At 41.0% G+C, this 15,479-nt stretch overlaps 1 protein-coding gene across 2 annotated transcripts; it reads left to right on the top strand.

Annotated features, from left to right (window-relative positions):
- The first annotated feature begins 1,582 nt into the window (after positions 1–1,582).
- Positions 1,583–15,167, top strand: LOC127305954 (kinesin-like protein KIN-7K, chloroplastic). 2 transcript variants are annotated; one of them, XM_051336555.1, is made up of 25 exons: positions 1,583–2,057; positions 2,191–2,288; positions 3,565–3,654; positions 3,991–4,043; positions 4,300–4,365; positions 5,075–5,128; positions 6,104–6,163; positions 6,764–6,842; positions 7,812–7,879; positions 8,056–8,112; positions 8,201–8,305; positions 8,643–8,747; positions 8,883–8,990; positions 9,077–9,208; positions 9,364–9,543; positions 9,662–9,826; positions 11,331–11,471; positions 12,113–12,232; positions 12,326–12,376; positions 12,482–12,529; positions 12,625–12,756; positions 12,937–13,617; positions 14,509–14,638; positions 14,719–14,818; positions 14,910–15,167. In XM_051336555.1, the coding sequence occupies exons 1-24, from the start codon at positions 1,711–1,713 to the stop codon at positions 14,799–14,801; spliced, it is 3,153 nt and encodes a 1,050-aa protein (XP_051192515.1). In that variant the 5' UTR covers positions 1,583–1,710; the 3' UTR covers positions 14,802–14,818; positions 14,910–15,167. The 2 variants fall into 2 exon arrangements, with proteins under 2 accessions (XP_051192515.1, XP_051192523.1); XM_051336563.2 differs by having other exon boundaries at positions 14,509–14,583.
- Positions 15,168–15,479: the final 312 nt, after the last annotated feature.

Raw genomic sequence — 15,479 nt, forward strand, 5'->3', positions numbered from 1 at the left:
GAGATACCGAGTGATAGAAAACTCCACCAAAATTTCATCCGGCCGCTAAAGTTTGATCTCCATCAACATCGAAGTTCTATCGCCGCCACGATCATCTCCGTCACCATCCCACTCCTCTCTACTTTGCAATATTGAGTCCACCGCAATTGGCGGCATTGTGAGACTATTGCTATTCAATCTATCCAACATCTTTAATACAATGTTTCGCACAACTTGAGGCGAAATCTTAGTCCTAGCCTATTTCCATCCATTGATAAACCAAAATCAAAAGAGAGAACATTTTGTCCGGTCAAACAACGACTAAACGAAGTCTCCTGTGCAGTGATCTTACACCATTAGCAGCATTCTTCCCGGGGATTTGATAAACATAGGGTCCGTTAGGAACAAAAAAAAGTAGTACAATCCAATAATCCGTATCGAAGGTACCAGACACCCTTGCCGCGTCGACTGTGACAACACCACGCCAAGGCCATCGCCAACCTCGAAAAGCAACCCTCGCTCGCCTAGATCGGATGACTAGTCATAGCAGCGCCGCCTCTCTGGGAGCCCGACGACGACTTCAAGCATCTCCAGCGGCCCGACGGCGGGTGGCCATGCGCGTCGAGATGCGCTCTCTCTCGATCTTCCGGATAGCTGGCGTGAGCCATGGCAGTGACGCGGCTCTCGGTGCTTTCATGGTTAGCCATGGATTCCAGATATGGACTGTAATTTTCCCGCCGACGACGTACATTATGTAGGCACGAAAGGGCGGGAACGAGGCTTCGGTTTCACCCCCTCGCGCGAAACGGCTGACGAGCGCCCGAGAATCGGCCGGCCTCGCGCGGGAACCGGGAATCGCCAGCGGCGGGGCTCGATGGGACGTTAGTAGCCACTAAAAGAGGGTGACGGTCCAAATTTTGGTTTTTCCGTTGGATCGCTGAGACTCTGGAAAGTCAAACATACGTTTTTCAGCTGTCCACGGTCCCACCTAAAAGGACGTAGTCGGTTAATTTTGATGGCCGAAATGCGCAGAGGCACTCACCTGGAAAAACCGGCAGACAAAGTGGGGTCGTTTTCACAAATTCAAATTCGTATCACAAACTCCATCGAGAACACCACACCGACGATTTTTAAATAAAAGAAAAAAAAACGCGCAATAAACCAAGGAAAGCTGGTGAGCGAACCACCAACCAGCTCCGCATCCGCAGCTCCCAGTCGCAGTGCTGCAGTGGCAGCAGATCGCGTACGCCTCCAGGAAAGCCGCGCGCGCGGTGCCACCACCCCACCCGTTTCACTCTCACCTTTTTCACCTCCCACCGCCACCGGCCACCGCTTCGCTTCGCTTTTCCCTGCCCTAGCCCCGAAAACAATTAAGAAGCCAAACACGCCGCAGTTATTCCCGCCCGCCACACGCAACCCGTCCGCCCATTTCAAATCAACCGAGCCCCACCGCGCTCCCCGCCAGGTGGGCCCAGCGGCTCAGTGTAACTGCGGCGCCACGTGGTCAACATGGCCCCCACCTACGATGCCTACGGCAGCCTCCTCCTTCCTCCCGTGCTTGCGCTGCTGCTGCTTTAAAAACTGAGGACGCAGCGGCCTCTCTTCTCTTTTGGAATGGAGCAGCAGGCCATGTGAAGCCCTCTGACCTTCCCACACCTTCCCCCTCCCTCCGCCTCGCTCCACCGTCCACCGCCGCGTACGCTCGCGGCCGCGCGGGGAACGAGATCCGCGATGTCGTCGCGGCCGTCGTCCTCCTCCTCGTCGCGCCGCAGCAGCTCGCCCTTCTCGGCCGGGAGCCGCCGCCCGCCGACCTCCTCCTCCTCCTCCAGCTCCTACGCGGCCGCGGGGCGCCTCATCCCGCGCTCCTCCCCCTCCTCCGTCTCCTCCCACTCCTTCTACAACGCCGGCGGCGGGAGCGGGGCCCCATCCAGGTCCACCACCCCCGGCCGCCGGGCCGCGCCCGCCCCGGCCCCGCCCCCCGCGCCCGTGCCGTTCCCCAGCGCCGACGAGCTCGTCATCGAGGACACCTCCCGCTCCGGCGACAGCATCTCCGTCACCATCCGCTTCCGCCCGCTCAGGTACGGGGATCTCGCACGGGGGATCTGCTCGCCCGCCCGCCCGCGGGACCTGTTGTTGCTAGGGGCTTGTAGCTCGACGCGGTTGCGAGTAGTGTCCCGACTGATTTGAGCTCTGGATTTGCTGTGCTTGCAGCGACCGGGAGATCCAGCGCGGGGACGAGATCACCTGGTACCCCGATGGGGACCGCCTCGTGCGGTGCGACTTCGTACAGCCCTCGGCCTATGGTTATGGTAAGTAGCTACTACGCTCCACCTGCTTCTCTCTGGTCTATTTGGATTTGGCTGGCAATGTGGGTTGCGGGGTTGGTGATTTGATAAATTTCGTACCATCCGAGACTACAACTTCTGAGGTTTCTGTGATTTCGGGGATTGCAACATTCTTCATACAAAATTTGACGATGGCATTGGTTCGGCGATTGGCTGCAGTTCTTGCCCCCGGGTACATTGCTGGAACATGCTGCGTGTTCACACATACACGCTTCACAGGATATAAGCGCCACATTCCTGAAATTAGCACGGGGTTAGCTACGATTGTGGACACACAAATCCATAAGAGCTACCACGGGGACGACGGACTGGAAATTTCACTCCTGGTGTGCACTCTTGAGAGGCAGCTGCTAGTAATTTTTCATATATATATTTTTTTGCTACTACAACAAATAGCTGAGAAACGTCCCAATTCCCAGTGCACCATTCACTTGTGTATTGTACATCCCAAGTACAGTGAATAGTCTTGCGTGTATTATCTGATCCGTGTTAACACTAAATGACATAGTGATAACACAGTCTTATGCCCACACATTGACAACCAGTGTTTTGAAATCCATACTGAAGGTGGGTTTACTTCACATTTACACATAAGCCTATGATTTGGATGCAGTTTATGAGACCCTTGTTTTGCTCACAAAAGTGTGCACAAATCCCTAAGAGGTCTGGGCTCGATTCGTGGAATCATATGAGCATATATGGATGGTTTTGTTCACTCCTGCTGTGCACTCTTGAGAGTCAGCTGTTACTGTTTTGTTGACAGCTAGTGATTTTTCATATATTTTTTCCTGCTACTGCAACATATAGCTGAGAAACGTCCCAATTCCCAGTGTACCATTCACTTGTGCATTGTACAGCACATATCCATATGGGCATTTTGACCTTGTCTTTCTTGGAAGTGCACTTCTTGTAATGTCGAGTACAGTGAATAGTCTTCTGCTCGTTTATTAGTAGTTTTAGACAGTTACCCTTACTATTTCTGCTCACCGTGGTAAAACCTTATTTTTTCGATATAGGGAATATATTAATATCAAGTTGGTGCCAATTACACCTAGCCTCTGCAACAACATAATGAGAAGAGCTAATATAAAACAACCTCACTCAATTCAAGGCACACATTCTATGTTTAGATTAAGATGGATCAAACAGTTTAAAATAAATCAATATGTTATATCAGCTATTCAGCTTGGTTTCTACTTGATATTTAATCAGTTTTTCTCCCTTTTGTTTATTTGTTTAGATAGAGTTTTTGGGCCTTCAACAGCTACAGAGGCTGTCTATGATGTTGCTGCCCGGCCTGTTGTGAAAGGTGCTATGGAGGGCATAAATGGTATGCTACTTTCACTCATTTAGGTCACTTTATGCACATTTCTTGCATTGATATAACTATTGTGTCATGAGAGTTGACTTCCATCTATGAACCTTCACCCTATGCCTATATATAATGCTACTGTTGTGATTGCACTGTCCATTCCGAGCTATTCAATCTTTACCTTCTTAAGACTTTTTGATACTTAATTTACTGCTATTGTCCCTATCATTTTTCAATGCTATCCAATGACACGACACCAGCATGTATTCTTACATAATTCAATGTTTTACCTTCTTTGCTGAATTGCTAGCTTACCAAAGTCACCTCTGAGCACAATTTTGTACTAACTTGTAGGGACAGTTTTTGCCTACGGTGTCACAAGCAGTGGGAAAACCCACACAATGCATGTAAGTTCTTATTTCCTACAGTGAAATTTATCAAAAGATCCAATGAAATAGCAACAAGTTCAAGGAGTCATCCCTCTAGCATACTCTTTCACATTAAATTTGTCATTTTTGTGCACCTGCTACTGCAAGTGATAACGAATATGATTGTCATATATCCATTTTCGTGAATAATATTGTTATATAAACCTATTTGCAATTTGTGAAGACAATATTTATGTTTATTCAGCATATTCATTTATTCTCTTAACTTTTGCAGGGTGACCAGAATTGTCCTGGAATAATCCCATTAGCCATCAAGGATGTCTTCAGCTTAATACAAGAGGTATGCCAGCAAGTGCTTTAGTTGCATAGGATTTAGACGTTGCATCTGTAAATATGTTGAACTGCCATAATGGATTTATTTTATGTTTCCTTAATAAAGAAACACCTTACTTTGCTGACTAACTAATCACCTCGTAAATCCTCTCTGAAGTCTTCTTGGTCATTGTTGGTGCAAGGAATAGTTTAGATAACATTGAATGTCATTCCGACCACTGTATCACCAAAGCAGCTCATGTTTATGCATGTGACGCAAATATGTTTTGTGATATACAAACTCAGCTGACCACAGTAATCTGAATTTTCAAATGACAGCTTCAAGAGTTAAGATTTAAGACCGAATCTGTATAACTGTGTGGTAGTCCTTTGTTGAAGATAAACTGCCTCGAAAGTGGAACATTATGGGTTTGGAGAGTTCTCTAATTGGTTTACACACATGGAACTCCCCACTCACTTCTTAGGGAACAAAATATAAAAAATCCTAGTATTCAATTGGTTGACTAAAGAACGGTGAGGGGCTGACAACTCCAGAAGCTGTGGCCATAATGACATACTCAAACCTATATACAGAACTTGCATGTTCCATTTTGTTGCAAATCTTGCAGTTTGTCAACCTTACTGTTTACTCATTGCTGCTCAGGTATAATTAGTATTTTGCCATTTTTCTGTTTACACTAAACTTAGAACTTCGATTTTTATATCTTAACTTACAGACTCCTGGAAGAGAATTTTTGCTCCGCGTGTCATATCTGGAAATCTATAATGAGGTATGCCATCTGATTGAGAAATACTACCATTTTCATAAATTCTCCACACTCCACAGGCACTGCATCTTTTAGTTATCTTATCACTTTCTTGATTAGTTGACAGTAGCTTTGCTTGAGTATCACTTGATACTTGTATGTTAATTTGACTAGTGCCTTCTCTTTCTGAAAGGTGAATCCAAATAGACTTGTCTGACCCTTCACAAAATATTTGCTGGTTAATATCCCTACCTAGAGCGTGCTACTATTTATTATCCTCATTTTGTTTTGCTCTGTGCTGTCAGCACTGCTGTCACTGGCCGTGTTATCCACATGAATTTCTTTCGGTTGTCCTTTGCCGTTCCCCACATATAAATAGACGTGCCCGCCTCCTTATACAGGGATGGCCCTTTCCAAACAGGATATATAGTGATCTAGGACCAGCCCTAACAACCAAATCGAAAGGTCTATAGAGATGGATCCACCAAATATACCACGGAGCTGCTGTTGTGTTGGTTGGTTCTTGCAGGCGGCAGGCAGCCCAACCAAGTTCAATTCCCACACTAGGTGAGTGAATGTTGAGTGATACCCGGGGAGAAAATGGTGTCGAAAGCACTATTGGCGAGAAAGCCTTTTTTTTAGAATCTTTTTGCAACTGATCATAATGTAGTAAGTAGCGATTGTAGTATCTTATTTAGGCGCATATATAATCTTAAGTCTTTAGTTGTTATTGGTGTGGGCTCTTGGCTCTTGGCTTAGTTAGCTTGCATGAGCCACACTCATGCCAGTCTGAGTTTTGAAGTAATGCGGTTGGTGAATGTCCTATCCTTCCCACCTGTGCTGTACAAATACTAATGCTGCGATTTGTGGATATTGGGTATTGAATCTATTTGCCTTTTTTTTTTCTGTAAAAGTCATGCTCCATTGTAGATTATCTGTATTCAGAATGCACTTTCATCTACTACTATGTGATGGCTTAAATCTGTTATCTCCTTGCAGGTGATAAATGATCTGCTTGATCCTACTGGACAAAATCTACGTGTGAGGGAGGATGCACAGGTTTAAACTCTGCAATCATTGGGCTATCTTTATTGCCTTGCTTTTATATATGGGTTGTAATTCTGTATTTATTCCATCTCCTCCTGAAACCTATTTTGAACATTTTTTACCTATTTTCTTTGATTTTTTTCATTTCCTTAAGCGTAAAACTTCTGCCCGTACTTTTTGGAACCTCTCATTTCCTCCCCTCTTTTTAGCTTATTTTTAGATTTTGCTATTTTGGCCATTATTTCATCCAGTCAACAAATTGTGAATATGTTGTAATATTATCAGTTTAGCATTCCTATGTTTGATTTGAATTTTTTTCTTGCATGTTACCCATTATGTTTCTTTAAACCGTGTTGTTTTCTCATGGCATAATGGCTTGATGAACGATTCTAGCAGAATACAGTTTGTGTGCAAACTTTATTTGTGGAGTGACATTTGATTCTGAGAGTGATTGACATGTAAATCTCATTGTATTAGTCAGTTTTAGTTTCTAACTTGTTCATTTATAACGCAAGCTATGGATTAACGCTTATGTAGCTTTATGCCTTTATCTACTGCAGTGGCACCTCTATTTTTTACGATCTTCTAATGATCTGCTTCCTTTTGCTATAGGGAACATATGTAGAAGGGATAAAAGAAGAAGTTGTCCTATCTCCAGGACATGCTCTTTCTTTTATAGCTGCGGGTGAAGGTGATTTATATTGCTTTCCCCAACACTAGAATGTTATTATCTTTTTTGAACGTAGTGGCTACCAATTGGTATGGATATGCAACAAGTGAAGTGTGTTGTTTCTGTGAGTCACATGCTATTAGCCATCCAGTATCTCTCTACCATGCTGTTAGTCTGGTTGTGAAATGTATGCTTTTCTTCTCTTTTAGAGCCAATTATTAGCCATGGATTTTCTATTATTGCTTTTGATTAATGGATTTGCAATTTCTCAGTTGCTTGACAAATTATTATCTCCCAGTCGACCGAGTTGCACATTATCAAGATTCAAGAGTACAACTGTACAAACATTTGTGCAACTTAAGGTTTAGATAATCTGTAGACCACAGTTGCACATAGTTTCCAAAATATGCAATTACTCAATTGACCGTTAGATAAAGAGTTAATGTGTAAGATCATTGACTTAGAAATAACAGAGTATTTACTCCCTCATTTACAAAGTAGTTGATGTTTTAGCCATTGGTATGCATATTATAAATGATTTATGGTTACATAATACTCTTTTGCTGCGTGAATATCCTCTATCAACTCACTTAGTAACTCCTCTCTTACTCTATTCACAACTACCCCAGCATGGCTAAAACTCTGCCAAAGAGCACATATATCATGAGCCCAAATAAAGAAATACAACATATCATGTGAGATAATTGTGCAAATCTTATGCATGGGTCTCTTACTCTCCTAGTACGGGATTCTTGAAGTATCAAATCTTATGCATGCAATTGATGACTTATGATTTTGCTCACAACTTTATTTAGGATCCTAACTCAATTGCTGTTTTAATTTCTGAAGTTTTATCATAATTATCTTGTACTGCTAAATAGTTGGCCTGATTTATGTGAAATTTATGATAGATAATTGTAGTCTTACCAGAGTGAGCCACAACCTCTTCTATTTTGGTAATATCAAAACTAATGCTACTTAACATAACAGAGCATCGGCATGTTGGTTCAAACAACTTCAACTTATTTAGCAGCCGAAGTCATACTATTTTTACTATGGTGAGCTCACAAATTCTTTCTGTATTTCAGGCATTTAACCAATTTATGAATATTGCCTTATTATTCTTTATGAAAGATGCTATGTTTTTATCCATAATTCTGCTTCATGTTTTTGAATCTCACATGATATGTTGTATTTCTTTATTTGGGCTCATGATATATGTGCTCTTTGGCAGATGATCGAAAGCAGTGATCGCAATGATGAGTACGATGGAGCAATGTACTCACAACTTGTATGTTGTTTTACACATGAGCCACATTTTATTTTTCAACTACTAATGCTTCCTAGTCTTACCTTGTAATGCTATTTCCCCCTCCTAGAATTTGATCGATCTAGCTGGCTCAGAGAGCTCTAAGACAGAGACTACTGGGTTAAGAAGAAGGGAAGGATCCTTCATTAACAAGAGTCTTTTAACTCTGGGAACAGTAAGTTTTTGTTTCTAATACCTGTCACAACTCGGGGTTGCTTTTTATGTAACTTCAAACACACCTCGTTGAGATCCTGTCTTAGAACTTCAGTTCTACCAACTTTAGGGAGTAAATCTGAACTTATATTGGAAGTCATCTGGTAGATGCTTTTATATGGTACAAGTAATTAGTAGTTGGGGTTGTTGAATATGTGGTAACATATTTTTGCTGATTCAGTTCAACATGTAATAAATTCTAAACTTAATTCCTTTTAGATTTATGCAAGATCCATTTGTGTTTCTGGTATTCTTAACGTAATGGTGATTCATTCTAAACTTAACTTCCTAATTCAAAGGTTATTGGGAAGCTCAGTGAAGGGAGAGCAACACATATACCATATCGAGATTCTAAGCTGACTCGTCTGCTGCAGTCATCACTGAGTGGCCATGGTCATGTCTCAGTAAGTATCTACCCGTTTCTTAGAGTTTTCCTTCTTTAAAAGTCATGCTTGTACTGGGTGAGACCATCTCATGCAGTGTGAAGTGAAACTTGATTATTTCAATTAGCCAGCTGATATACTGATTTCTTTATGCAGCTAATTTGCACAATTACCCCAGCATCAAGTAACATGGAAGAAACCCATAATACATTGAAATTTGCAAGCAGAGCAAAACGTGTTGAAATTTATGCCTCTCGTAACCGGGTAAATATTCTCAGCACGCAAAACTGACTTCCCATGGCACCATTATCTGAATAATTAACGGACATTTCATTATTTTGTCTGTCCAGTTAGTTGATGAGAAGTCTTTGATCAAGAAGTATCAGAGAGAAATATCATCTTTAAAGCAAGAGCTTGATGAGTTTAGGAGAGGAATGATTGGGGGTGCTAGTCAGGAAGAAATCATGATATTACGGCAACAGGTCTGTTTCATTTTCCTTTTGCGGGATAGAACTAAACAACAGAAGTTTGTTAGGCATCTATGCAAATGCTTGATACTTTTGGTCAGCTATTTATGAACATTAGATGATTTGCATTTTCAATTTTTTTATTTTGACTCTACCTTTTCCTTGTATAGTTGGAGGCAGGCCAGGTAAAAATGCAATCTCGCCTTGAGGAGGAAGAGGATGCAAAAGCTGCTCTTATGAGCAGAATACAACGATTGACTAAGTTAATACTTGTTTCCACAAAGAGCAGTATTCCTTCTTTGACAGATTCATCTCGTCTCCAGCGCCAAAATTCTGTTAGTGAGGAAGATGTAGGTGGTCTTTATTGATCTGATTGTGCATTTGTTCCTATATTTAAGCTTGTATGATTCTCTTTAGTCATCAGTATGCTTTTTAACTAGGGAAGTGTACTAATTCTATCTATTTCAGAAGTTAAGCACTTCACAAGATAATTCTACGCTAGTCCAAAATGACGGTACATCGAAGGACTCTCTGTCAGTTGCTTTGCCAGATCCATTGGATGAGATCAATGAATTAAGGTCTGCTAGCGGAGATCATTCTTCAGTAACTGGCTCGGGACCAGATTCAGCGCAGGTAATTGGCTTTGCACTATAACAGTTTTTAACTGAGCAATGGCATGTGCCAGTGGCTTTGCACTTTACATTTTTTAATTGAGCAATGGCATGTGCCAGTGTCCTAATCCTTAGATTTAGCACCATCTTGCCCTTCTTCAATTTTTCCAATATCACCACTACGAATGCGCTTCTTCCTGAAAAAATGTCTTCTCACTTGTTAGCCTCCAAACAACATTAGGTAAACTATTTTAAAAATCCAAATTCTATGTGGCCACATTCATTATTCCCCCCTTAAAACATTACTTCCCGTCCGTAACACCCACAGCTTGTTCACCATTGCAGTCTTGCATTGTTTCTTTTCAATCATGGCTGACACTTACGTTCTCGAATTGTTTCTCAGCGCCAAACATATTTTTTTTCTTGAGCTCTATTCATATTTTCCCAGAATACAAGGCACCCACGATACATGTATTGCCATATGGTGATACTCTTTCTGGAAAGCAAATAGTAGATCGATTGATCTGTATTTTCATTGGATAATGGAAGATAAAGTTTATCTGTATGTAAAAACAAAATGCAAATATTTAGTGAGGCTATGGGAGAGCAAGGAGCTGATATTACCTTATGTAAACGGAAAACCTAAACCAAGATTGAAGTCTTCTATAATCCATGCCCAAAATCCAAATGCAAATACCGAAATCAGATGTTGGTTATGGACAGGGGACTCTAGAATAGCTCCTTGGTAAGAGGCAGCTGAAGCAAGAGGGATGGATCTGTCAAAGAAGGAATACTGCTCAGTGTCAGTGTGTGGTGCGGCTGCGGCAGGAACAAAAGTTCTGTGCGGAGGTACTGTCAGTGTGTGGTGGAGCCATCGGCCTTGGATGGAGGAGGGGATGGAAGGGGCAGCGACAGCGAACATGAGAGAGGAGGGGAAGGAGGAGACGACAATGGGAGGGCTGTCAGAGGAGGTGACACTATTGTGTCATTTTGTGGCCTTTGGAGGCAATGACCGATTAGAGTAGAGAATTTTGTTACTCCCTCCGGTTCAAAATAATTGTCCAAAAAATGGATGTATCCAGAAATGTTTAGTGTGTAGATACATCCATTTTTGGGCAATTATTTTGAACCGAAGGGAGTAGTTTAGAGAGAGATTTATCCTAGGCTAGGGTTTAGTGGTAGTGGATTTGGACTGGGTTTTACAGGTCTTCATGCAAAACAGTATTGGTACGCATTGTGATTGCGCCTACTGGAATTGAAGTAAGCTAGTAAGGCAACATTGTTTACTTTTATGGTAGGCATGTTCAATTATTTCCATCTCTGCTACTCAGTTCCAATCTAATCTAAATTTCTGAACAGTTGGATGCCTATATTATCCACATATATGTACACAATATATTCTGTGCAGGCTTATATATATTACAAGGGTTTCCTGGCTGAGTAGTTCTAATTTATACTGTATTTTGAAAGCGAATTAGCTGAATTTATGGCTGAGTATTGGTTATATATTATTGCATTTTTATCAGGAGGGAATCACAGAGTCAGATCATTTGGATCTACTGATTGAACAAGTTAAGATGCTTGCTGGGGAGATCGCGTTTGGTACCAGTTCGCTGAAAAGACTAATCGAACAATCTATAGAAGACCCTGAAGGGACAAAGAATCAAGTAGGTTTTCTTTCCATTTTTTAGAGATTTCTATTTTAATCCTTTTGCTCAATATTCAATCTTGTTCCACTAAATCAGCAGTCATCATCAATGACACATTACTGTCTATTGCTGTACACAAAATCAATGCTGTGGAAACAATCGGATGTATCTTCAGAATTAGGACTCACGTTCTGATCAATGATTACTAGCATGAGAGGCAAAATGATACTTCAAATATTACAATATGCAATTGGAATACCATAATTTACAAGATGCTTTATTTCTAATCAACAAAGTTATTTTTGCGGGTAACAAATTTGTCTTGTTAGTCAAGGATAAATAAGCATACGTTTTTGTATTACTGAGGTGTAGACATGTGGGGTGTTTGACAGTTGCATACTACACTATACAACACTAAACTTTAGCTAATATCCTAGATTCTCTTCCATGTCTCGTGGTTGATACCTTATCTTGCCTTCCCTTACTTTACTATACTATTTCAAATTCTGCCACTTGTGATAGATGGCCCCTGACATCACCTTTGTAAATCATGAGCTTATTCTAATTATTTTGGATAAACCTATCACATTCTTCGTTTTTTTGATGATTCAATGCCCTGCGCTGTAACTAATATTCATGCATGTATCTTTTGATAACAGATAGAAAATTTAGAGCATGAAATTCATCAAAAAAGGAGGCATCTGCGAGCCCTGGAACAAAAAATCATGGAAAGTGGTGAGGCATCAGTTGCTAATGCTTCTATGGTGGATATGCAGCAGGTATTGTTGTCTAGTATATGGACAATGGATAAGCCTCATAATTATTTGTGTACCCTGCTTCCTGTGTAGTAACAAGCTGGTTTTGTGAAACAGACTATTACGAAGCTTACAACTCAATGCAATGAGAAGTCTTTTGAGTTGGAGGTGATCTTACTAAATAAGCAGTGTGCTTTCCACAACCAATTTTCTCATTATACATGTACATAACATTTTAAATTAACTATTGTTGTCTCTTATTTGATGTAATAGTTAAAATCAGCAGATAATCGGGTCCTTCAGGAGCAGCTAGAACAGAAGGTTTTCTTCCCTTCTTCCTTTTGTGTGTGCTTAAATTCAGTTTAAATGTTCTAAACATTTAATATTGGTGCGCAAAATATTTATGCTACTTGCAGACTATAGAAATGAATGATTTACAAGAAAAAGTTCTACGTCTTGAGGCACAGCTCATACCAAAAACCAACATATCCCCTGAAGAATGCACAGAACAGGAGATTCTTGATTTGAAATCTAAACTTCAGGCCAAGGTTTGATCCGTTTTGTGCTCTGTTTAGCTGGATTTCCTAGGAAAAAATTCGTGCTGCATTCTTTAATATGTGGCGGGCATGCAATACTATATTTATATGTTCATTTGATGGTTGCGCAAAACGATTATTTGTTTGTTTTAATCAAAGGAGTCAATCAACTTTGGTGATATATCTTGACAGGAAATTGAAAGTGAGAAGTTTAAATATGAGCATCTAGAAATCATTGAAGAAAATAGGGACCTAATCACGCAGAACCACAAATTAAGTGAGGAAGCTGCTTATGCAAAAGAATTGGCATCTTCTGCAGCTGTTGAGCTTAAGAATTTGGCTGAAGAAGTTACAAAGTTATCCATACAAAATGCAAGGCAGGCAAAGGAGTTATTAATTGCGCAGGAGATGGCACATTCCAGGGTCCCTGTTAGAAAGGGCCGCCCAACAGGTAGGGGTAGGGATGAGGTTGGAACTTGGAGTCTTGATTTAGAGGATATGAAGATGGAGCTACTGGCACGGAAAAAGCGGGAAGCTGCTCTAGAAGCAGCTTTAGCAGAGAAGGAGCTTCTTGAAGAGGAGTACAAGAAGAAGTTTGATGAAGCAAAGAAAAAAGAGCTTTCTTTGGAAAATGACCTGGCAGGCATGTGGGTTCTTGTTGCTAAGTTGAAGAGAGGGGCTTTCAGCATATCTGATTTAAATGTTGATGATCGGTCTATCAATCTAGCTGACATAACTAATGATGCAAAAGAAAACAAAGGTGGCACCAATGTAGCTCTAATTGAGAAACAAGCGTCAGATGATACAGTGAAGTCACTAACTGCAGAAGAATATAGAAGTCCAGAATTTGAACCTCTTCTTGTTCGTCTCAAGGTATATATATATATATTTCGATTTATTTGTATTACGGCGTGTCTTCACGAAGGGGTGGATAATATGTCCATTACTTGTGTGCTGTTTCTCCTCCTCATGCACATCTTGAAGTCTCCAAACTCTGAAAATAGATTATGAGATCAGTGTGATGCCAATGTACTGGTAAAACTTGGTGTAGAATACTCCATCTGATTCACAATATAAGTACTCCGTAGTATAGGACACTGACATGCTCTTCAAAGTACTTTGACAAAAAATGTTCTAAAAGTATGTCATTTTGTTTTTTTAGTATATTCATGGCATATCTAGTACTCCCTCCGATCCATATTAAATGCTGCTGATTTAGTACAACTTTGTACGAAATCAGGGACAATGATTATGGATCGGATGGAGTAATATCATTTGGATATTCTTTATGTTCGAAATTCTTTCTATGCTAATGCTCAAACCTGAAAATATTTGCCTGTCAAGTTTTAGAACTGCTTATATTATGATACTGAGGAAGTAAGTTGTAAATTAGGCCCTCAAGTTCAAAGGTGTTCATCCCTGTATGAACCTGTGAGGTATGCTCTTCAACAGTGATCTTAGTTTAGTTACCTAGATAAGTTTTAATTCGTATGCAAGGTGGGTGCAAATAGCTCCTCAACTAGGTGATGTACTTGAACATAGCAGCTATTTACAAAGTTTCTCTTCACATTATAAAAGGAAATTAATAACTCGATTTCTCTGGGCCTAGTTTAGCTAATTCGTTTGTATTGATTTTAGCCTGGTTTCCTATATTAACTGGTCGATTCTTTTCTGTACTTGATTAAGAGACATCTTCTCCTGGTTGCTTGAATTTTTTTTCCATCATGGAAGGCTGCTGGATTCCTTATGTTTCGGTGCATGCAGGCTAAAATTCAAGAGATGAAGGAGAAGGAAACTGATCCCTTGGGTGATAAAGATGGCAATTCCCATGTCTGCAAAGTATGTTTTGAATCTGCAACTGCTGCAGTTTTGCTTCCTTGTCGGCATTTTTGCTGTAAGTAATGTTAGGGAATTGTATTCAAGTGCTAAGCATCCTTATCGTCTATCTTTACTAACGCTATGCCTTTTCTTCAGTGTGCAAGCCTTGCGCCCTTGCATGTTCGGAATGCCCTCTGTGCCGCACAAGAATTGTAGACAGGATAATTACCTTCACATAGGTTACTTGTTAGCCAAGGTATCAAGTACTTCGCCATTTGCATGTTGGTATCTGTTTATCCTATCCCAGCTCCTAACCTCTGAAACCTTCTGACGAAAATATTTGCCAGGAAACTTTTGACGCACCCAATCTCCCTGTAAAATCACCAGCCGTATATGTTTCTTTTTCTCTGTAGCAAAGAAGGTGACTTAGATGTTCCTTCTGTGTTGTATTGCCTTATTTTTTTTATTCCCCTATAGCTTCACTTTTGTTTCCTTATTGCATCGAGGGGTTTGACGACTTGACAATTGTGTATAGATATGTGGCTCAACATTGTCCTCAGAAGTAAAGAAAATTGATGTGGCAATGCATTTTTTTTAGAAGTGAAGCTGCAACGACCATGAGGTCCTGAAATTAACGCAGTTAATTATTTTCATGCTGTTGCTTTACGCTCTTTGAAACACGGAAATTTTACAGTATTATTCGAAATTCCTGTTTCTGAACTGTGCTAGGTACTGTAAGATTATGGCTGGCTGACAGCATTGATAGACCGTTCACATATCAGCAACCAAGAGTTTGTGAAATCAAGTTCGCAGATTGGCATCATTAGCACCATTGTTATCATCTAACGTGCAAAGGGGGCCTTGATTAGAAGCGTCACAAGCTCACTGTCCTGTTTGGCTGTTGTTTGAACTGGCAA

The sequence above is a fragment of the Lolium perenne genome, chromosome 1, assembly GCF_019359855.2.
Source record: "Lolium perenne isolate Kyuss_39 chromosome 1, Kyuss_2.0, whole genome shotgun sequence".
Taxonomy (NCBI): Eukaryota; Viridiplantae; Streptophyta; class Magnoliopsida; order Poales; family Poaceae; genus Lolium; species Lolium perenne.